At 36.4% G+C, this 20,845-nt stretch overlaps 3 protein-coding genes and 1 long non-coding RNA gene across 12 annotated transcripts; 2 read left to right on the forward strand and 2 right to left on the reverse strand.

Annotated features, from left to right (window-relative positions):
• The first annotated feature begins 167 nt into the window (after window positions 1-167).
• On the forward strand, window positions 168-2,984 carry LOC128886991 (ecdysteroid-phosphate phosphatase). Of its 3 annotated transcripts, none has more exons than XM_054142362.1 (4): window positions 168-406; window positions 730-967; window positions 1,035-1,736; window positions 1,841-2,984. In XM_054142362.1, exons 1-4 carry the CDS (start codon window positions 300-302, stop codon window positions 2,630-2,632), a joined length of 1,839 nt encoding a protein of 612 aa, XP_053998337.1. In that variant the 5' UTR covers window positions 168-299; the 3' UTR covers window positions 2,633-2,984. The 3 variants fall into 3 exon arrangements, with proteins under 3 accessions (XP_053998337.1, XP_053998338.1, XP_053998339.1); XM_054142363.1 differs by having other exon boundaries at window positions 297-432; XM_054142364.1 differs by having other exon boundaries at window positions 297-432; window positions 730-920.
• A 454-nt stretch (window positions 2,985-3,438) lies between these two features.
• Window positions 3,439-4,663, reverse strand: LOC128886994 (electron transfer flavoprotein subunit beta). The gene is made up of 3 exons (XM_054142373.1): window positions 4,472-4,663; window positions 3,972-4,370; window positions 3,439-3,903 (listed from the first exon to the last, which is right to left on the reverse strand). The coding sequence occupies exons 1-3, from the start codon at window positions 4,520-4,522 to the stop codon at window positions 3,592-3,594; spliced, it is 762 nt and encodes a 253-aa protein (XP_053998348.1). The 5' UTR covers window positions 4,523-4,663; the 3' UTR covers window positions 3,439-3,591.
• A 469-nt stretch (window positions 4,664-5,132) lies between these two features.
• LOC128886992 (uncharacterized) lies at window positions 5,133-13,467 on the forward strand. Of its 7 annotated transcripts, none has more exons than XR_008459945.1 (8): window positions 5,133-5,773; window positions 6,519-7,003; window positions 7,077-7,539; window positions 7,803-7,960; window positions 8,116-8,283; window positions 8,449-8,899; window positions 8,954-9,088; window positions 13,323-13,467. XR_008459945.1 is itself a non-coding variant. In XM_054142366.1 (8 exons), the coding sequence occupies exons 2-7, from the start codon at window positions 6,550-6,552 to the stop codon at window positions 9,079-9,081; spliced, it is 1,818 nt and encodes a 605-aa protein (XP_053998341.1). In that variant the 5' UTR covers window positions 5,133-5,773; window positions 6,519-6,549; the 3' UTR covers window positions 9,082-9,088; window positions 13,323-13,465. The 7 variants fall into 7 exon arrangements, 6 of the variants coding, with proteins under 6 accessions (XP_053998341.1, XP_053998342.1, XP_053998345.1 ...); XM_054142366.1 differs by having other exon boundaries at window positions 8,449-8,895; window positions 13,323-13,465; XM_054142367.1 differs by lacking the exon at window positions 13,323-13,467 and having other exon boundaries at window positions 5,133-5,810; window positions 8,449-8,895; window positions 8,954-13,277.
• Window positions 13,468-18,200: 4,733 nt separating this feature from the next.
• On the reverse strand, window positions 18,201-19,879 carry LOC128887415 (uncharacterized). Its single transcript, XR_008460030.1, has 3 exons — window positions 19,739-19,879; window positions 18,493-19,454; window positions 18,201-18,395 (listed from the first exon to the last, which is right to left on the reverse strand). It is a non-coding gene; the product is annotated as an uncharacterized LOC128887415 (long non-coding RNA).
• Window positions 19,880-20,845: the final 966 nt, after the last annotated feature.

Raw genomic sequence — 20,845 nt, forward strand, 5'->3', positions numbered from 1 at the left:
TACCTGTTTGTTTACTCTGCGACGGAATATCGAAATAGAATCCTTTCGTCGACTACCGTCGACTGCAACAATAAACTGAGCGAAACAAATTCGACGAAAACGGTCAAAAATAATTCAGAGTATTTACTCGATGCGTTGAAAATTCTTGATCGTTCCGAAAACACATTAACAATTCGTCCACTATTTAAAATAGTATTACAAATATCTCTGTTTCAAATTTCACCTAGTATTGCCTCAAAGCATTTATCGCAGCGCTGTTGGTAGCAACTATCGGCAACTACCGACCGTAATGTACCGTCATGGCGACGTTACCGCCACGGAAAAATCCGACTCCAACGAAAATTTTAAAACAACACCTTACTCCGTTGCAAACGCTTTTGCAGTTAGGTTTTCCGAAACACCGAGCGTGAGTACCACAATACCTCCATAAAAGTACGTCGTCCTTTATTTGCGATCCTACGGTCAATTTTGAACATTTGCCTAGAACGTATTGTAAACAAACAGCTGTCAAACTAAATATTACTGCTACCTTTTCTCTCCTTTTTTTAAGAAAAATGTGTCCGTTTCAAGTAATCTTAGTTTGTCGTAAAAATTTAATGTCTTAATTTATCAAGTGACCCTGCTGTTATTACTTTTGTAAAATATTTGTATCCTTTATTGTGGAAAAAATTCAACAATGTAAACTGTTATAATTCACGATAATTAAAGCGTGCATTGCGTTATTTGTAGAGAGAAGGCACTGGCTGCTACAGGACATCGAGGTGTTCAACTTGCATCCGATTGGCTAGTGGCTCACGTCAGAGATCCTACTTTGGATTCCGATGCTCAGAGACAATATGTTCTATACGCGTGCCCGACGGGTACATTAGCCAAGCATCTTACAAAATTTTGGTCTGAGAGCAAAGAACTTACATGGAATGGTGCACATAATTATATGCCACATATTACTCTTGTGTCATTCTTTAATGTATGATATGACATTAACAATGCACATTAATCGAAATTAAATGATTACATAAAAATATTGTTTATAGGCTCCGGACGAATCTACGGAAGAATTGGTAAATGCCCTTGAGAATATAGTTAATCAGGATGTATTGCCAGATCACATAGAGTTAGAAACCTATGTGTCTCCCAATTTTATGGGTCTTTTTGTTAAAGAAACAAACGCGGAATGGCTAAAAAATATTGCTATTCGTTATGTAAATAAACTTACGAGTTTAGGCATCTCCGCAGAGCCTCAAGTAAAGTCTTCCCATCTGACGTTAGTTTATCAATTTCCTAGCAATTTGTATCAACAACTTCGTTTAATGGTAGAGAAACTTACGCTTAGTTCTCCAGCTAATTGGGAACTTAGATTGTATTCCAGAGATGCTAGGCTACAGAATGCACATGTGCATAAAGTGACGCATCCTCACATGCCTAGAGAACACGACGAATTAGAATTAAGAGTGGGAGATTACATTTACATTCCAGAAGGGGCGTGTAGTATATCTACGGATGGTTGGGTCGAAGGTGTTTCTTGGTTGACCGGTATTTCGGGTCATTTACCTTTGAATCACACGAAACGCACAGCGGAATCGGATTCGTGGACCTTGCATACTACCATACAGCTTACAGACAATAAAACTGAAATTTTAGAAAAAGAAGAGATACCAGTAACGCGAAAACCACCAGTATTATTGCCGAATGATTCTGCGGATACTCCTGATGGAATAGCAACGACCAATGAACCAGTAAATTAGATTGTTTATCGTATAGATTAATTGCGATTGCTCTTCGATAAATACAATTATAATTATTATTGACTTTCATTTTCAATGTTTTTCTTCTTATACAGATCGAAGCTTCCGAAGCACCATCGAGTTCCTCGAGGCAAATTTTCATTTGTCGCCATGGAGAAAGAGTAGACTTTACGTTTGGAGCATGGATTCCTTACTGTTTCGAAGTAAATGGCTCCTATGTTAGGAGAGATTTAAACATGCCAAAAGAAATACCATCGAGAAATATACAAGATTTTCATAACGATAGTCCTTTAACAACAGTAGGTGAAGTGCAAGCAAGCTTAGTAGGAGAAGCAATGAAATCATCTAGCATTAAAATAGATGTAGCTTTTACTTCGCCATCGTTAAGATGTATCCAAACGCTGACTCACATTTTAAAAGGATTAGATTCGAACATTCCAATGAAAATAGAGCCAGGGTTGATAGAGTGGTTAGCATGGTATCCAAATGGTGTACCAGTTTGGATGACATCCGAGGAATTAATGAAAGCTGGTTTTAACGTAGACGAAAGTTACGATCCAATTATTAAAACAAAAGAGCTTCCATTAAAAGAGAATGCAGCACAGTATTATGATCGAAGTTACGAACTAATCAAACGAATTATCGAAAGTACCGTAGGGAATATTTTAATAGTAGCTCATGCTGCTTCTTTAGCAGCATGTACCAGACAATTAACTGGTGGTAGAGTACCACCAGCTGCTGAAGTTACTAGATTGGTTCAAAGAGTACCATATCTAGCATGTTTAACGGCCCGCGAAGGATTGGATGGTTGGCAACTTCATCCACCTCCGTTTCCACCTATAACGCATACCAGTAATACCAGATTTGATTGGAAAGTGTTAATGTAAAAATATGATTAATATTTTTAAGTAATGTTTCTCTCTTTTTGTCTTTCGAGATACAAAAGCAGGCTAATCGTGAAAGACTGTTAAAATACAATACACTTCTGTAACATATTCATCGGTACGGAGGATACGAAAAGAGAATAAGTATTATAATTATTTTCTGGATTGGGTTATTTATAATGTGCAAATTTTAAAAATGCCAGTTCGTTATTCGATTTTTTAAGAAATTAACAGTAGTAGGGGAATAAATACGGGTATTGGCATTTAATTCTACCTTTTCTGTAGAAAAGGATTTAAGTAATGTGTATTCTAATCTTTATAAAGATTGTTCAAATTACATATTTTAATATAATAATTCTTAAAAAAATATTTTATCATAAGCTTCATATTTAACATCTAGAAAGCTTTTTAGTAAAACAATTGATGGTATTCTAAACATGTGATGAAAAAATATTATCGATATTACAATTATAAGAACATATTAAAAGTTATACAATTTAAATTTTCCGTTATATCTATTTTAAAATCAAACGTAAGGTACGAATTAAAAATATTTAAACTGTTGTCAATTTACTGTGCATCGAGATTTTCAAATCTGCATGTATTTTGAATATATTATTATTTTTGAACACATTTTTGAAGCACACAAGATAGATTGTGCGAATAATGTGTGAAAATATAGAAGTACAAAATCGACGTAGAAAGACAGTGTTATTGCATTTACCAAAGAGACATATATGAGACATATATAAGTATATGAAATGTTATTTTATTATGGATGTCAGTTATATCCTAAAGTGACCTACCACTTTATTTTATGCAATACAAATTTATTCATATATAACATACAACATCTCATGATGTATAAAAAAAACTGTTCTATATACAGTAAAGTTTAATAAAGGTATAACGAATACAAAAGGCATCAAAATATTCTCTTTTAGCTATCCAACAAGACATAATTAAACATGACCACCTTCCTTCAATTTTGTAATTAAAGTATCAACATCTGGTAGAATAGCACCAGCTTGCCTAACTGGTGGTTCTTCAACTGATACAACATCAATTCTGGCAGTGGTATCAACACCAAGATCCTTTGGTGTTACTTTTTTAATTGGTTTTTTCTTAGCTTTCATAATGTTTGGTAATGTAGCATACCGTGGTTCGTTAAGCCGAAGATCGGCACTTAAAACTGCTGGTGTTTTCATTTTAACAACCTCCAAACCTCCATCAATTTCACGTGTGACTGTTAGCTCGCCGTTATTATTTTCAATCTAAAAAGAGAAAAAATCAATTTCATCTTTTGTACAATTTATATAAAAATTATGTTCAATTGACGTACTTTACTACAGAATGTTCCAGCTGGCCAATCTAAAATACCTGCAACCATTTGTGCAGTTTGATTGCAATCATCATCTATAGCTTGTTTACCAACAATGACTAAATCCGCTTTTTCATCTACAGCTAATTTGGCTAAAATTTTGGAAACATGAATAGGTTGTAGAGTGTCGTATTCTGGTCCAGACACTTCTACGTGAATTCCTTTATCAGCGCCCATTGCAAGCGCGGTTCGTATCACGTCTTGAGATTGCGTTGGTCCACATGAAACTGCAATTATTTCTTGTACTAATTTTTTCTCTTTCATTCGCACAGCTTCCTCGATCGCAATTTCATCAAAAGGGTTCATCGAATGCTTGATGCCATCGGTTACGACACCTGTTTTATCCGATTTAACCCGAATCTGGCAAGATAAAAAAAAATTAATTAAGAATGGAACACAATTCCTTATTGTATCTTATGTTAACAAATAATCTTTTGAATTTTTATATTATTAAAATATACCTTAACCGCGTAATCGATAACTCTCTTTACACCTACAAGGGCACGCGCCATCGTTAACAAATAAACAGATCGATAAATTACACAATTAAGAATTATAACTAACTCTCTCCCATAATACTTGTTTGGAAATGACAATGAAATCGTTCAACGTCTCTTAGACGTGGCGGGAGCGTTCGTTTAGGCTAGTCTAAAGTTCATCTCTCCTGCGATATGAAACAAATAGGTGTATGTGCATACATATACATTCATATGTACACTTGCTTCACGAAGATATTTTCACCCAGTTCGCGCTGATGTATGTAAACGTCATAACATGGCCGTTTCAGATCTTGCGTTCGATTATAACATTACTTAAATAGTTTTTATATTATTCAAAGAATAAAACGATAAAAATAGAAGTTCAAATTTGTAGGTCACTATGACGTAAGATTTCTGTTACCTCTGACTGGCTTGCATATATAAACATACATAAGAAGTAACATTCGGCATGGTCTGACTTTTACGCGATAAATGTTCCCCTGAATTGTAATCTTTTTGCTACAGATAAAAAATGCACCTATTTACGTAACCGTGTATACGTTTCAATCTTAATCGCGTTTTAAGAGTTATTTACAATGCTAGTTCACGTTTCGCCTTTCTGTTTCGGTATATACGATTTAAGGCCATTTCCAACTGTGCAACATATAAATGGCGCGTAAACAACGCGTTTGTTTCAAACGAAAAATTAAGAAATTAATTTATACGCATCACTCTCGCTATCGTTGTTTTCTTCGTTGCGGAAACACTATATAAATATGAATTACACGTGTATTTTTCATAAGAGACAAGATTTTTGTTGAAACCTGGAGTCACGGTAAATAGAATTTTCGGAATGTAGAAAAATTCTTGTCATGCAATTTTATAGTTGAACGAAATTAACAGAAAAGAGAGTCAAAGGGATCGCTATGGAGCCAATCAGAATGGATATGAAATCAAGTTTGCGCCACACATGGCGTCCAAGAACCGACGCCATCTAACGTCTGGCATTCCTGTTTTTTTTTCGTGCGGGTAAAATCACGGCTTTCTATAGCGCGCAAGCCTTTATCGTTTTGTTTTGTAGAATTCGGTAAGTTAAGTGAATATCTTTGGTAAATTGACTATGCTATACGTACGCCGAATGAAATGTTAGCTGAGAAAAAGCGTTCACGCGTCAAGAAAGTGTGTGGGAAAATGAGTTAACCGTGTGTTAACGCGCAGTGGTCAACAATCCGTGGAAGTTTACCAAGGGAATATATTCCATATTCAGGACTTGATAACATCGAGGTAATTTTACATCGTTGCTTACGATCGACTGTATTACGTGAGTTTTTCCAGTATTTCCGTAATTTATAGCCGCCGAGAGTTTCCTTCGTGTTTATGTTTACTCCTCTAATTACCCCCTCCCTCCTCGGCCACCCTCTGAGTCTGAACTTTTCCTGAAATTCTCCCTCGTTTTTTTTTTTCATACTTGATATACTGTTTTCTTTCAGCATTGTCTCCTTTCGATTATTTTCACTGTTATATCATTTCTTGTATTTTGTCCATTTGTTACTTGTTTGACTCCAATAACCAAACTATGCCAAGCAAAATGACTTTCCTATCGTTAAGATATCCAGAGTAATTTGTTGATTGCTCTAATCTATTGTGATTGAATGAATGTTGATACTTTGTTGCTAAGAAATCACCTTAAAGTTCGATTAGTAGTTATGCAAGAGTTATCTACAAATATTTTTGTTGCTTTTTAACATGTTTGCTGCTGAGTTCACATATGCTATGAACATATTACAAGGTCTAGCTTTAAAATAATGTTTTTGATTATCTGGATTCTTGCCTTGATACTGTATCGGTAGTGTCCCAATGTCGTTGGTGTCTTGCTTGGTTTAGAAATGTAAACTAAATCTTGAAAAACATCCAAAATGATGAGACACGTGGTGAAGCAAGTGATAATAAAGCTGAGCAGTGAACATGTTAAATATATTCTGCTGTTGTGTAATATATTTTCGTTTAATCGATATTGATTTCTTATAAGCACTTAGGAAGACGTATATACTGAGTGAAAAATGAGTGCATCTGCCTTAAAGTCAACGATACCAGGAGTAGGTACATCTCCAACTTCTGCCAGTCATTCTATTCTACCGATGAATGCAATGGCACAAAAAGTTGTATCAGGATCAGAACCAGGATCTATGAAGCCTTTACCAGGAACTGGACTAAGCTATGTTACATTACAACCACCCTCTCAACCTTTGAGCTTGGTACAAGATCATAGACCTTCGGTATATCAAACCCCACCATATGTAAGCAGCAATTCAGAAAAAGAATCGGATTTGGATAAATTAATTCCCAATGGAGTGGAAATTATAAAAGCAGAAACGGAACAAACTATGTCTGTTGCTATAAAACAAAGCGAGTCTAATAGAAATAACAATTTAAGTCCGGATAATCCTACTCAAGAATCACCAAAAGAGATTCAAACTGAACAAGCGATGACATCTATTAGTTTAGATTTTCCTGGTTAGTATGTCCATAATACATTTTTTATTATAAATTTCATATGAATTAGATTTATACGTATATGTTCCTTTAGCATTATGTCCACAACTGCAAAATAAAGTTGAAGAAAAGAAAACTTCTGTAAATAATGGTTCAAAAGAATCCGATGGAACGCCAATTAATACAGCTATACAAACAAAGTTATCTTCGCACAAGGTGGAAGATAGTTCAGTAAAAGCTGATAGTCAAAAGTCAAAAGCTACATCTCAAAATACAAAATTTGCAGCAGATAGTTCTGCAATGTCACAAACGAATAATCCACCAAAGGTCGAAACGAAAGTCACTGGTTCGCCGAAAGCAAATAAACGAAAATCTAGAGAATTAAAGGATTTAAAGGGAATATCGGCAGCTTCGGATGGTGCAAGTAAACCAAAAAGAAATCGAATTCAAACACAGCCTTATCAAAGTCCATTACCAGAAATCGCGTTACTCGTAAAAAATTTAAATAAGCCACCGCCGTCTAAAGCAATCGATGACAAACTTATAGTATTCTACAAGTAAGTACAATTCGTATATCATTAAAAATGTAAACTCAATTCATTTTTTCTCTAGATATATAAAAGTATAAGATATACGATGTAATAATTAATGAAGAATAATACAAATTTTGAATATTTTACATTGAATTACATGTATATATATATATTTTTTTTTTAAATATTATTGTTCCTTAATATAATAAAAATACAAATATAAATAAAATTACTAATACTTTATATCTATCATACATTCATTAATTCTTATTGATATTTATTATTAGAAATGAATTTTTGGCTGTGAGAAATGCGGAGGGAAGCTTTTATGTATGTCAAGCAATGCAAAATATATATAAGTCAAGCAGACGAATTCGTATACGTTGGCTTTCTCAAGACAAAAATAATGGAGAAATATATTCACCAGATTTTTATGATTTCATAGGTAATTTTGTGTGAATTTTGGTTACAGATAGTAGATATTAAATTTTAAGTACATTTATTTTATTAATGTAATATTGCATAATACATGTATAATTCTTATATAATATATATAATATAAAACACATTTACATACATCGCATCATTTTGAAATTTCAGACTTTGATTGTATATTAACGAATCTAAATTTGAATAAAATTGATAAAAACAAATTTCAATTAACCAAAATTGAACTATTGCGTACAGAGAATATTTTGAAAAGAGCAATCGATGTTGAAGCTGGCGTATCTGAAAAACCTCGAGTAACGGAAGAACATCCAGATGGACGTTAGTGACCAATATTTAAATATATTACATATGACTATAAATTTTATTTATGTATAAAAAATTATTACCTTCTAGTTTCTATAGTAACAACTTATCTTTTATTTATATAATTCGAATTTTGTAAAAGTATTCCATGGAATTGAAATTTTAATATCTTATCCACAGTTGACCTTTCACTTTATAAAGATGAATCACAATTGAAAAGAAGAAAAAACTACAGCTTACACAAACAAAAGCAAAGTTTACGTAAGAAATCAAAACGAATTGAAAGCTCGTCTGAAGACGAAACTCTCGAAGAAGAGTCAGGGAAAAAATCACCAAAATTAAATCGTTCTAAAAAAAGGACGGTTAATAAAGCGTTAGCGATTGCTAAATCTGTTGCAAAAGGATCAAGTAGAGCGGAGAGAGCATTAAACAGAAATACAAAATCTGGAACTGAAGTTACTACGACCATTAATACTAGCGTTACCTCCGGTACTACGGCTGCTAATGCTGTTCCACCTGTAAGTGCTCCTAAAAATAACTCTGGCGTTAAAAAGAGTGAAAATAAAAAGATCATAAAACCACAGAATAATAACAGTACGAGTGGAGTTTCAAGGCCAAAACAACGTGGTAAGTAATTTATTTTATTACGATTTAAATATCTTCATTTATGAAATTTAATTTTCAGCATCTACACAAAACATACAGCAACAGAGTAGTAAACCAGCAGGACGTCCAAAACGTATAGCTGCATCCACAAGTATTTTGTCGACCGAAGAAACAACTTCTCGAAAAAAGCCACGTGGACGAGCATAAGATTAACGTAATTTACATGTTTTTCCTAGGCTACACCTAGAACAGAGTCTGCATCGTAGGCAATATGTACACGTAGTGCACTCTTTGAAATTTGCGATCAATTTGTAATGTAATATATATGATCTCAAGATTCTTATATCTATCAGGTGCTGCATTATATTATAGTCCAACAATGTGGGATCAACAATTTATATAACTGTGCGGCAAATCGCATTTAACGGAAAAAAAGACTCAGAGACTTATGAGAGTGATATTGTGATATCATGCAAAATTTGTACATATCGTCTACGTTTCAGATTCCTACAGGAGAAGAAAGTTACGGAATGTATGAGGAACGGTACCTTGGTTGAGTAATAACTGTCTACAGGGTGTCACATGCTAATGCACTCTTGCAATAGTCTATTTTTGATGTTGTGAGTGAACTGTACGTGATTCAGTTGAGTTTAAATGTACACTTTCCATTGGATATGATAGCTATGTACAAATATATATGTCTGGGGCTTGTATGTACTCTATGAAAAGATTAAAACACAAAAGAAAATAGAGTACCAGAAGATGATAAGAATCCGTGAATTATCGATCTCCAACTTATGGATCGGTAGATTTAGAAGTACAATATCTGTACATTACGCTGAATCTTTGCTGTTTAAAAAAATAGCATTACAGAATGGTCCAGCGCCTATACTAAAGACAGGCAGAGAAAAAAAGTGCCCTCAACTGTAAATCCATGTCCTGTTGTTGAATCTATGGATTCATAAAGAAACCTTATGGCTGAAAATATAACGTTTTACTTATAGTTTATTTTCGAATCATTTGTATCGATGACTTGCTAATATTATTCATTGTTATAGAAATCAAAAGGATCATGTTAATTAACTATGGTGGTGTCAAACTATAATTTAGCCACTTAAATATATTATATTCTTTCCTTTAAAGAAGATAATAATAGCACTTATTTACTCTGATAAGTCTGGATTTAAATGTATAAACTTGCTTTATCTATGTATTATTTTATTTTCTTTTTTTTTTTCAAAGATTATGGACAAATTGTATATTTACCGAGAGATAGATGATTATGATTTACATTTCACCAAAACTAAATTCATATAATTTAATGTAGTTTATAGTTTATATTGTGTCGAAATGTGTTATTGGAATTAGAAATTTCTGTCAATATCAAGAAATGGGATTTATAAAAGTTATTTAAGACGATGTATATTGAAGAAGGTATCGAGATATGTATTTCTTTTTTAACGTTACGACGATATATTAACGTACCTTACAAGTTATTTTGCGTAAACAAATAAAACTATTTTTGGAAAATAAAAGGCAGATTATATCGGTTAAGGTTACTTTCTTTTTTTTTATTTTATTTTTAATTGTAAATTCTGTCTCCGGAGATGTGTACACTTATTTTATGCATTGGCCGTTGAATATGCACAAACTTAACGAGAAAGTTGTTTCTCACTTACATGATTTTATCTACGTATGTACATATAAAGATTAGGTAAACGAAATTGTGAAAATGGATACAAAAATTTATGAGCGTTTGGAATCTTGAAGGCTAATGTATCTTATTCATTTGATAAAATATTTCATTTTTATATCACAATGAAAGCAATTGCAGAACTTGGTCTCTTATTTCAGCAGACACTGAATACATGTACGATGTACATATACTTCGTAAGACTACGACATAAAGACAATTCAAGAATGCCGTTTAAATGATTAGGCATATCGACCTCTATTGAAATAGGATACAAGATAATTATTATATTAAGTGGTTAAAATGGATTTAATTCTTGAGATGGGAGATGAATAAGATACCAATCCTATCATTGGTCCATTGCATATTGTATTTAAAATATACACATACATAATGTATAAATTTAAAGTATATGCAAACGTAATGTATAAATTTAGTAAATGAAAAATTTTAATGATGACAACCAATGAATTTGCTTATATTGTTATTGAATTTTTGCTTTAAAAGCATTGTCACTTTTTTGGGAATTAGTTATACGATAACAAAGTAATCAGAGGACGTTGCAAATAATGATTAATATCATCATTAGCGTCGATGGAAGACATGTAATATATAATAAATTTTCAAATTAAACTGCACTTTATTGTTTCGAGAGTCAATGAATTACACGACGCGTATAAATACAACTCTCGATATTCTTCTCTTGAGCCATTTATGAGTCTAAGACAAAATAGCACGAAGGAAACTGAATCGAAAAGCAACGATGCATTTGCGTGCGGGCTGATATTTGTTCAGAATACTTAAATATATGTATATTAAATTTCAAAGACGAAATTTCAATGTAGACACTAGATAATTCACGACATAAATCATCTTGCGCTTAGACACGATAAAATTTCACATCATATTTGCCAATATAAATTTGTCGCGTGCGACAAATGTTTATTTAAGCCAGTTAATCCCAAATTTTGTATGATTACTAGCGTATAAAATCATCCGCATCTTTTCTTCTTTATCGTGATTGTATTTTCTAAAATGAACGTTTAAGAAAGCCAAAGATATATTCGTTACATAAAAGTATAATTATATTTAAAATTGAAAGTACAAACAATTTTTCATGAAAGTGTCAAAACTTTGCACCCAAATTTGGGAAGCACTGGTTTAAAAAATGTTGCGTTCAACAAGATCTCAACTACCTCGTGATACAACTTATTTCCCATATAATGTAAAATTTTATGTTTAATTTCAGGTACATATGGTTTAAAGAAACTTTGTTCCATTTGCATTATAAATTACGTTTATACTTTAAGTTAATATACAAGACACTTAATATAGCTATTTGAAATATCTTTTGCATATATTTTTTGAACGATTTGTTTGATAACTTTCTGAATTTAAAAAAATATAAAAATAAAGTATATATTATTTATCATCTGTATACACTTTTGGATTAATTTTGAGAAGTTTGCCAAGTATTTAATTTTGTTTACTTTGTTAATTAAAAAACATGTTTCGCATAACCATATTAAGTGTCTCGTATTGTATAATCCAAAAATAGCATTGATAAATTTGTAGTGCCAATTGTTTTCAAATTTTTAAGCAGTATTCCTTTGACAAGGTTTGTCTTAAGACACGCGAAATCAATTATTGGCTCTTCTAGCACTGCTTCAATGAATTTACAGCATACGCCTCTAATTAATCTGAATGTCACGATTGCATTCTAATTATGTAATAAGCACATAAACCGTATTATGCGTGACGCATTTAAATAGACGTTTAACTAATGATTAAATAAAGCGATCGTGCGATTATCACTAAGTATGGTTCTTGTAAGAATGAATATTTACATAGATAAAATGTACAGCCCACATGCGAAAATATCGGGCTATACTCGAAATACGTTGCGAAGAAATTCTTTTTGCTTCAAGATCACCTACAATTTATACATATTTCCATTAGGCAACATTTATAAGCAAAGTTTTACTCTAAAGGAATCGATATCTGTCATTTTCGTTTAGATGGTAGTTGTTTTCAATTTGGAGATCGAATCGATTTTTATACAATTTTGGGATCTATTAGAAACTATAGACAATTTTTTTTAGACCATAAAGAAACCAATTACGAATAATAATTTTGACAATATTTATGATTTTTACGGTTACAGTAGCCTTTTTTTTTTTAATCGAGTAACAAAATAACTTTACCAAGAATTCTTTTACTGGCGTGTCTTTTAAATAATTCGATTCGATGTCCTATGGAATAACAACGCAAATCGACACCGAAATGTGAGTAAATTAAACGCGGCCTACTTTGTACCTAAAATTGAAACAATCGATCGTACGAAGCAAAAAGGCGGGAGAAACGAAGAATGATCTGTTTTGGAAACGTGTTTCAAGTAACAAGCCCCGATCCTTTTGAGATTCATTTTTCTAGAAGTTATTCTATACAATTTACACGCAACTTTACCGTTAGAATCAATTACAAAGGGTCTCGGATAATCTAATTATACGACTAATATGAACTTAAACAAGGAACCTCTATCTGTCGTACTGTGTACTGTTTCCTTTGTGTATACATTATTCCATAATTTTCTTGAATTAACCACACGAGCTGATGATGGTTGGTGCAATCTGTATGTCCCCTGTGATTTAAGTTCGTAATGAATTGAGAATCAACGTTTTACAAATAATAAAAGATATTGTGAGTTTGGTGACAGGAGTCGGTTTTTATTCACGTGAACCCGTGTAATTTTCAGGGCTTAATTTCGCTGAGTTGCAATCGAAGCATGTGCAATGAGCGCGGCAGTGGAGGGGAAGTCACGAAAGTAGACTGGAATACGCGAGTTTTTAATTGATAATTCGAAAACATTGAGCTTTGTATGTACGACATTTTCACGAATAAAAGTTTTTGAAAGTTACGCTTCGTTCGTATCCGTATGAATTGTGTAAATTAGTAGCAGTGATGGACAAAACCCTAGGCTTTGAATAAATCTGAAGTTTGCTGATGTTTGTCTCGTTTCCTTTTTTAAAAATTTTCCAAAGAAGGAAACGAGACAAAAATACCGGCAAACTTCAGATTTATTCGACGTCTAGGGTTTTGCTCATCTCTGATTAGTAGCGCAACAATGAGAACATGACCATACAACAATGTGGGTCACCTTGTGGCGCCACTAGTTCGCGTGTTCGCCGTACGCTAAACAATCATGGCGTTCATTTGTATTTCGTATCCACAAATTGGGTTGAATCGAAATAGAAGAATCGAGTACTGGATATAATACGGCAATATATACAATTATTCATAACTAGAAGTAATTTAAAACTCATAGCTGAAGTAAATAGATCTGAAAGTTATACTGGAATAATACATTTGAAGGCAAACGTCATGTAGCGATCTATTCTCAACGTTTATTCGATTATAAGTATTTATTATATGTTACAATTTTAATTCTCGTTCGTTTTAACAATCCGTTAATTATAAATCATAATCGATTACTAGCCCACGCGTTAAAAATTCGAAGTATCACGAGCTACGACTTTGTAAATCATCAAACGCTCGCCGGCGTGCGTTTCCGTGAAGCGTATCCGTCGCCTGATGGGTCGGTAATTCTAAAGCCCTGAATTAGAACCCCTGAAGCCTCTCTACGAGTTCGAACCAGAGTTGAAGTAACATTTAGTTTTAACGTTTCGTTAACATGTGACAATGCGTGACTTCAACCCGTGATTCCAGCTCGTAAAAAATATTAGTATTCAAACATTTTTTAGTTAATGTCTCCTTATGTTTAAGCTCATGTAAATAAGAATTTCGCTGATTCGAACGGTGGAGTACAACGTTACTCGGAAGTACATACGAGTTACGAAGTTTGTTCAACGAACGATCACCGTCCATTCAGCGTCACTGAAAAATTCGTCGATCCGACGCGATACGGAAGAGACAGAGATTTCGCGAGTATCCACGGTTCAAGATCGAGAATAAACCTAAGAGCGGAACGAGACGGTTTAGTTGTAATGCGGATCACGGAGTATTATTTATTAATAGCAAAGCTGGTGTGGCCGGCACCAGGGAGTGGCAGTGCCATGCTAAAGTGAGCGCGACAGAACACCGGATCGTGGAACGGATCTTTGGATCTTTTTTCCTCCTTCCTTCATACCCCCCACCCTTCCTGTACCTCTTTCTCTTTTCACCTCAGCATCCGTTTCTCCGTCTATCTCATTCTGTTTCCTATCTCTTTCTCCCTCTACCGGTTCTCTTCATCTGTTCCACTGCTCTTTCTCTTCGTCGTCCCACTCAGGGATGAGTCTACCACGAAGCTAACGAAGCTTCGACTTCGGCCCCTCCAAAACAGAGTATTCGTTGGTTTTTTAATTAATGTAGCATTCTATTTAACGTAGATATTAAACAGTTCCTAAACAAGGCTTATTTAAACATTACAAAGTGTTTTTCAAAAGGGACTTTAGAATTTTGTTTTTCAATAACAAACACGTCTGACAACTTAGTTGTGGTAAACGTTTATCGAAGTAATGTTTCACGTTTAATTGCAATCGTGTGTACTTTCGTGTAAAACAAAAAAATCAAATACATTTCACACCATTTCCGTTTGTTAACACGTTTACTGTCAGACCGATACTCTTGAATATTTCTATTGTGATTAAGTTTTCTTTCTAGACTATTGGAAGCTACATAATAAAACATTTTTTTGTGGTATTTATTTTTATAACTTCGTTGAAGTTTAAGAATTTAATTCAAATTTATTTTTCTTTGTTACTGAACATTCAAAATTAATTTTTGTTTGTTCTTCAGTGAAAACCACTGTCATCCATATGTGGGTGACATGGCCATCAACGTGTTAAAACAGAAACAATTGTTAAGGCCACCTTTTGGAAAACCGTTTATATAGTAATGTTTGTTGAAAGACTGTCAAATGTTAAACCTTATAATATTAACATTTATCTTCCAGCAAAAAGATATTTTAGAAAAAGGAATGGAGCTCTCAAGGTAATTAGCTTGAGGCCCCGACGAGTATTAGGTTCGTCACTGGTCCCGCGCGTTCCTCGGTCTCACTGTTTTTCTCCCTTTCCCCCAATCGGGCCGCGGCGCACCATTCGTCCGTCCCAACGCTGTTGCTCAAGCTCTTTCCGCTTCTCTTCCTTCTTGCTCCGTATCACGCTACCTTACCGGCTGGCTCGCTTTATCCATTGTCTCTCTCGCGTGCTTTGGTTAGTCGCATTGTCGCGCTCCCGCACGCCAGACAGCACGCCGTTGTAGGAGAGTGGATGAACGCTTTGTCGGCGCCCGCGGCTGAGATCAAACGCGCCGACCGCTTCCTCCTTCCCCCCCGCCCCCGCTACGGCTCGCCACGGCCCGTAATCCAGTCGTGGCTCTCTCTTACACCCCCTCCCCTCCGCTCCTCTCCGTACCCGCTCACGGTTTCCCCTTCCGACGAATCCGTCCAGCCAAGGTACCCATAAACGCTCAGTCCCGGGCTCTTCTGGCCTGATGAGAGAAAAATCTCTGACGGGTAGCAACCACACACGTTCAGTTCGGGTTTGTCGGTCGCTGATCAACCATTCGCGGAAAAATAGAACGGGGAAATGCCGATAACGATAATTTTGCCCGAACGAGGATATCCCCTGTCCCGCCAGAGGTCGCGTTAAGTCACCCGTCAGGAATGTTCGATTCTGGAATCGATTCTTGATCGAAACGACTAAGGTATCCAATCTGAACGTGATTCTTTGATAGGGTTTATAGAAAAATGGAGGGAAACGGCGGCAACCTTTGTCTGACAAGCTTAGAGTTAGTACGCTTGAAAGGTACACGATGCAGCATCCAAAGGGATAAGCTAATTTCATGGGACGAAAGAACTCTTCGAGCGTCTCTTGATATGTATTCATAAATTTAAAGAGATGCCGTAATCTCGACCCGTTAAATCGACGAAACGACGTTAGGAAGCGTGGCGGCGTTCGAAGCGAATGGCGTCGAATGAAGGATGTAAGGACAGTAGGACGGTATCGGGTAAAACTCTTACTTCGACGAAATTTCGAATTTATTATTGGTTTTATAAAAATTATAATTTGATTCGGTTAGGTTGAAGATATATCGCTTCATCTTTTACATACCCTTAGGCAATTCAACTGATTCATAATTGAAGGTTACAAATATGGTTTACTATTACGGATTAATTCAATAATTCCGTGCGATCGTTAGAAAAGTAATCAGTAGTGCCCTGTCTGGGTTCGTATGTTTCTTGAATTGTCTTCGGATCAGGCATCTGTTAGACGCGAAGCGAACGCAGAGAAACCGACGTCAGAATTGCCTACTTCTCGACGTTGCTTTCGCTGCTTGCTTGCTTACCGCTCTGCTGCCGTTGTTGCTTCTGCTGCTGGCGGCAAAACTGTATTATAGCCTTTCCTGTCGTATCCTGTCATACGACGTCCTCCTTCGTCGACCTCCGTACCTTGGTCGGTATCTTGGGATAAATACTCGCGCCGCTCTTTTTACGCGTTACTGCCTAATTAGCGTAATTATAAGATCCGGTCGTGGACCCTCTGTCATCTCTTATTTCTTGCTTTCTCCGCTTCATCTTCTCTCTATCTCTCTTTCTTGCAATAGCTCACAGAATAGGGTACCACTGAACACTTCCAAATGATATGCATTATTTTGGAGAGTAGAAATAGAATTATCGCGTTCTCTGTCGATGTAGGTACGTTAGATTTTCAAGTGGAACCTAACCGCCTCGGATCTTTGCGACGTCGACGGGACCCAATGTACCAAAACAAAGAGGAAAAGTACATTTTCATTCGCGCGCACTTCCCATTGCATGTTCGGTGCTAATTGATCCGATGCTAACGGCCCTTGTTACTGTGGGTTTTGCGATAGTTTTATAGCAGCAGAAAATACAGCGCTGGCGTCAACGTTCGAATGTCAATTCGGTGTAGTGTTTACCGAAAATAGAAACATTCACTAATAATAGAAAGTATGTCAATACTACGGCGTTGTTTGCCGATGACTACTGCAGCGATAATTCTGTGACTACAGCAGATACGCAATACAAACATTTTGAATACGGTGTATCGTATCAAGATCGCTGTCGCTGTTGATCTGACGTTTGATGGATAAAGTCACGCGAAAATTGAGACGTCATGACTCGGTTGCAGCGAAAAGTTAGGAAAAGTAATATTTACGTTGTCAATGGAGGATTAGCTCTACAGGACGACGATAGAATTCCACGCTCGAATGATCCGATCGTTTGCGAGTAGTAGGATGTTCGATATCCTCGAGATGTTCAACGCAGCTGTGCAAGTTGGACTTTGAAGGAAAAAATATTATTTTGATACCGGTACAAGATGGTAATTTTCTTAATAGTCCAAGTGTTCTTAACGCTAACGTAGCATTACATAATAACAGAAACCGAACGAACGAACAGACGGCGTTGGGCGCTTTCGTGTGGGAGCAGTGGTGCATTATACTACAAGCAAAAAAGACATCTGCCTAGGAGCCCCCCCCCGGATGAAAGAGGATCCCCAAAATCAATGTTCCAAAATCTCATTCTGGTACGTATACATAACATACGAAGAATAAATTTATTTATTCGAGAACTTGGTATAATGTTCCGAATTAGACACTCCTCTGTAATTTATTTGTGTTGTCTCGATAAAATAGGATTGTATTTAAAATTTTCTTATTAATATCTCTTTTTCACGTGGAGCATCCAACTTCGATTTTGTTATGTATCGAAGGAAGATATGATGCATCATGCGTGGAGAGTATGTAAAGGCCGCGTGTCGCGTCCGCCTGAGCAATCGGGGCACTCCGGACGATAGGAAGACTTTAACTGAAAACAGTTTATTATTAATAGATATGCCTCAGTTTCCCGAGCACGTTGTCGGCTTTATTTCGAGGTTAGTCTGTACCGAGTTTTTGAACCATACGTTTTATTCTCTTTGCTGCCGTGGCCCTCCCTCCCTTTGCTCTGCCACGGACCCGACCATTCCTTCCTCAGCCCCTGCTGAGCGGTTGTCGTTTTCCTTTTGCCTCCTCCCCTCTACTCTTCTCTTAAAAACGAGACTCGCCACCGACTTTCCGACAAAGGAATAAAGAAAAGAAACAACTAGCCACGCTACGCGGTTGAGGATGGCACGGCAAACCGTAGCACAGCACGGCATAGCGTGGCATGGTGGGTAGAGACTTTCCGCACAGGGAGAGCAAGGGGGTACTTGCCGAGCCAATGGCGTAGACATTTGGGGAGGACATCGCGTCGACCACGTTTCCTTCTTCTTGGACTTACTGTACTTTCGCGCTCTGCGTACAGTAGTGCCTCGATTATCCATAGTAATCGAGAAGTGAAATTACTATGAATGCAAAAGTTTCACGGGTGAAGGAGCGAGGCAAAAATGCTACGAAAATGATTTATTTAATAATTTTGTGAAATTTTTAACCCTTAATTATTTATTATCTTTTCTTTTAGCGAATATATTCCAATTTCTTCTGCGTTGTTACTGTGCGGTAAGAAGTCGAGCAAGTTTTCCGCAAACATAATCTTTTACTATGCTTGAAGTAAACAATTATTTCTCTTCGTGGGAGGTAAATATGCCAGGGATGAAAGAGTAGAGTGAGAATATTAAAAATTTGACGTATCAAATAATTCTGCCAAGTGTTGTTTAAAAAATGTGGTTTCTTCGCTTAACAGGATACAGAAAGATCGCCGCTGCGTGTCATGTATACACGACAAAGTGCTTTTCGTTCAAGTTCATTCATCGCATTGTCAAAGGCGACGCCTATGTTTCTTCTGAAACACCGCTAGGAGATAATAGCGTGCGGGTACAGTCTCCAAAAAGAGTATTTCTCATTTATTCCACTATACCACCACACTTACGTGCTTCACCTTGAGTAACTGAAAAAAAAAAAAAACAAATAGTAGGACATTTCAGAAGTGCGAATTGTCACAACAAACAATTCCTCATAGTGGTTAAAATTCAAATGTGTTTGAGTTTACTGTTTTGTCGATTAGAAATATTTTCTCAGAACGAGTTGGATGTACATCAACTTTCCGAATTCTTTTTTTGCGATAAATATCCTTCTACACTGTTGTTTTTACGTTTGAATTTCACGGAAGATGGTCGACCAAGAAAAACTACGTGGAACATTCTAAATTATTGTTCGATGTTTTCAGCGTACCGCAACGGAGGGTGCAGTAGCCGGTCGTGTATCATTCCGACGAATTACGGGATTCCAACAGATGATTTCGACGAAGCGACGATTCGGCCCTCCAGTCCTTTGAGAAGAAGCCTCCTGTTTTTCCGAATCCTTAAAAGTGACTTTCTCTGAAAGCCGAATGCGGGGCAACGTCCGCGCGATCGGTCCAAACATTCAGCTACAAGTTTGTTTGCGGCTGCGATAATCGAAATCCTTAGGATCCCCGATTCCTTCTTACGCATGCCATTCGACATTGCAGCGCCGACATTTGTGTCGCCGTAGACCACGTTGAACCATCATCGGCTTTCCTTCAAAACCCCACCAGCCGTGCAAAGCTGTCCTTCTTCGGCGCTCTCATAGACCTTCGCTGGACAAAAAGGAAGGAGAGAAGAGTAGGAGAAAAGGAAAGTATACGCGTGGTGGTAAGGGAGAACAGGCGCGATGGCAATGGCGAAGGAAGGAAAAAGATAGTTCGAGAAAGGGGAAGAGAACGTATAGAAAAAGAGGAAAGCGAGAGGCGCGTAACGCGAAGGAAGAAGAAACGAGGAGAATAGGATAGAATCGTCGAGAAGGAACGAGGCGAAAAACACGAGAGCGAGAGGTGGAATTGCAGTGAACAGAGGGAGACAGGATGAAGGAGAGAGATAATCGGTCAAGTTAGAGGGAGAAAGAGTAGAAAGAGAAAAGGGTACGGATATCAAAGGTGAAAAGAGACAGGAGACGAAAAAGTGGTAAAGAGAGGGAGGTGAAAGAGAGACGGACGGAAAGAGCGTGAATCGGAGGTTTCGAGCCGCGCCTCCTACCTTCAGGGTCCATGTATCCAGAGATGTCAGATTGAGGACGCGAGTCACAGAGAATTTCCATCTCCGTGTAGACACACAATGCGAAAGCTGCCTGTACGTGAACCGAGCACTTCGGACAGCTTCGAAGAGTCGAGAAAGAAAGGAAACGCGAGTGTCTCCTTCTCGTTCTCGACACAGCTGAAGTACGAATTGTCGGTAAACGGAATACGATCTTAGCCAGCGGTCATTTACTTTTGTAGACGGAATATGTCAATGTTTAGCCGCCCGAGCGTTTCTGCTGTTCTGG

The sequence above is a fragment of the Hylaeus anthracinus genome, unplaced genomic scaffold (assembly GCF_026225885.1).
Source record: "Hylaeus anthracinus isolate JK02 unplaced genomic scaffold, UHH_iyHylAnth1.0_haploid 11985, whole genome shotgun sequence".
NCBI classification, from domain to species: domain Eukaryota; kingdom Metazoa; phylum Arthropoda; class Insecta; order Hymenoptera; family Colletidae; genus Hylaeus; species Hylaeus anthracinus.

What these genes read in the sequence shown, in the direction of transcription:
- LOC128886991 (XM_054142362.1), top strand. Translation starts at nt 300, where the DNA reads ATGGCGACGTTACCGCCACGGAAAAATCCGACTCCAACGAAAATTTTA. An exon ending in GGTTTTCCGAAACACCGAGC is followed by an intron (nt 407 to 729) that starts GTGAGTACCACA and finishes CGTTATTTGTAG; the next exon opens with AGAGAAGGCACTGGCTGCTA. An exon ending in CTCTTGTGTCATTCTTTAAT is followed by an intron (nt 968 to 1,034) that starts GTATGATATGAC and finishes TATTGTTTATAG; the next exon opens with GCTCCGGACGAATCTACGGA.
- LOC128886994 (XM_054142373.1), bottom strand. Translation starts at nt 4,522, where the DNA reads ATGGCGCGTGCCCTTGTAGGTGTAAAGAGAGTTATCGATTACGCGGTT. An exon ending in TTATCGATTACGCGGTTAAG is followed by an intron (nt 4,371 to 4,471) that starts GTATATTTTAAT and finishes TTATCTTGCCAG; the next exon opens with ATTCGGGTTAAATCGGATAA. An exon ending in CTGGAACATTCTGTAGTAAA is followed by an intron (nt 3,904 to 3,971) that starts GTACGTCAATTG and finishes TTCTCTTTTTAG; the next exon opens with ATTGAAAATAATAACGGCGA.
- LOC128886992 (XM_054142366.1), top strand. Translation starts at nt 6,550, where the DNA reads ATGAGTGCATCTGCCTTAAAGTCAACGATACCAGGAGTAGGTACATCT. An exon ending in AGATTTTTATGATTTCATAG is followed by an intron (nt 7,961 to 8,115) that starts GTAATTTTGTGT and finishes TTGAAATTTCAG; the next exon opens with ACTTTGATTGTATATTAACG. An exon ending in TTCAAGGCCAAAACAACGTG is followed by an intron (nt 8,896 to 8,953) that starts GTAAGTAATTTA and finishes TTTAATTTTCAG; the next exon opens with CATCTACACAAAACATACAG.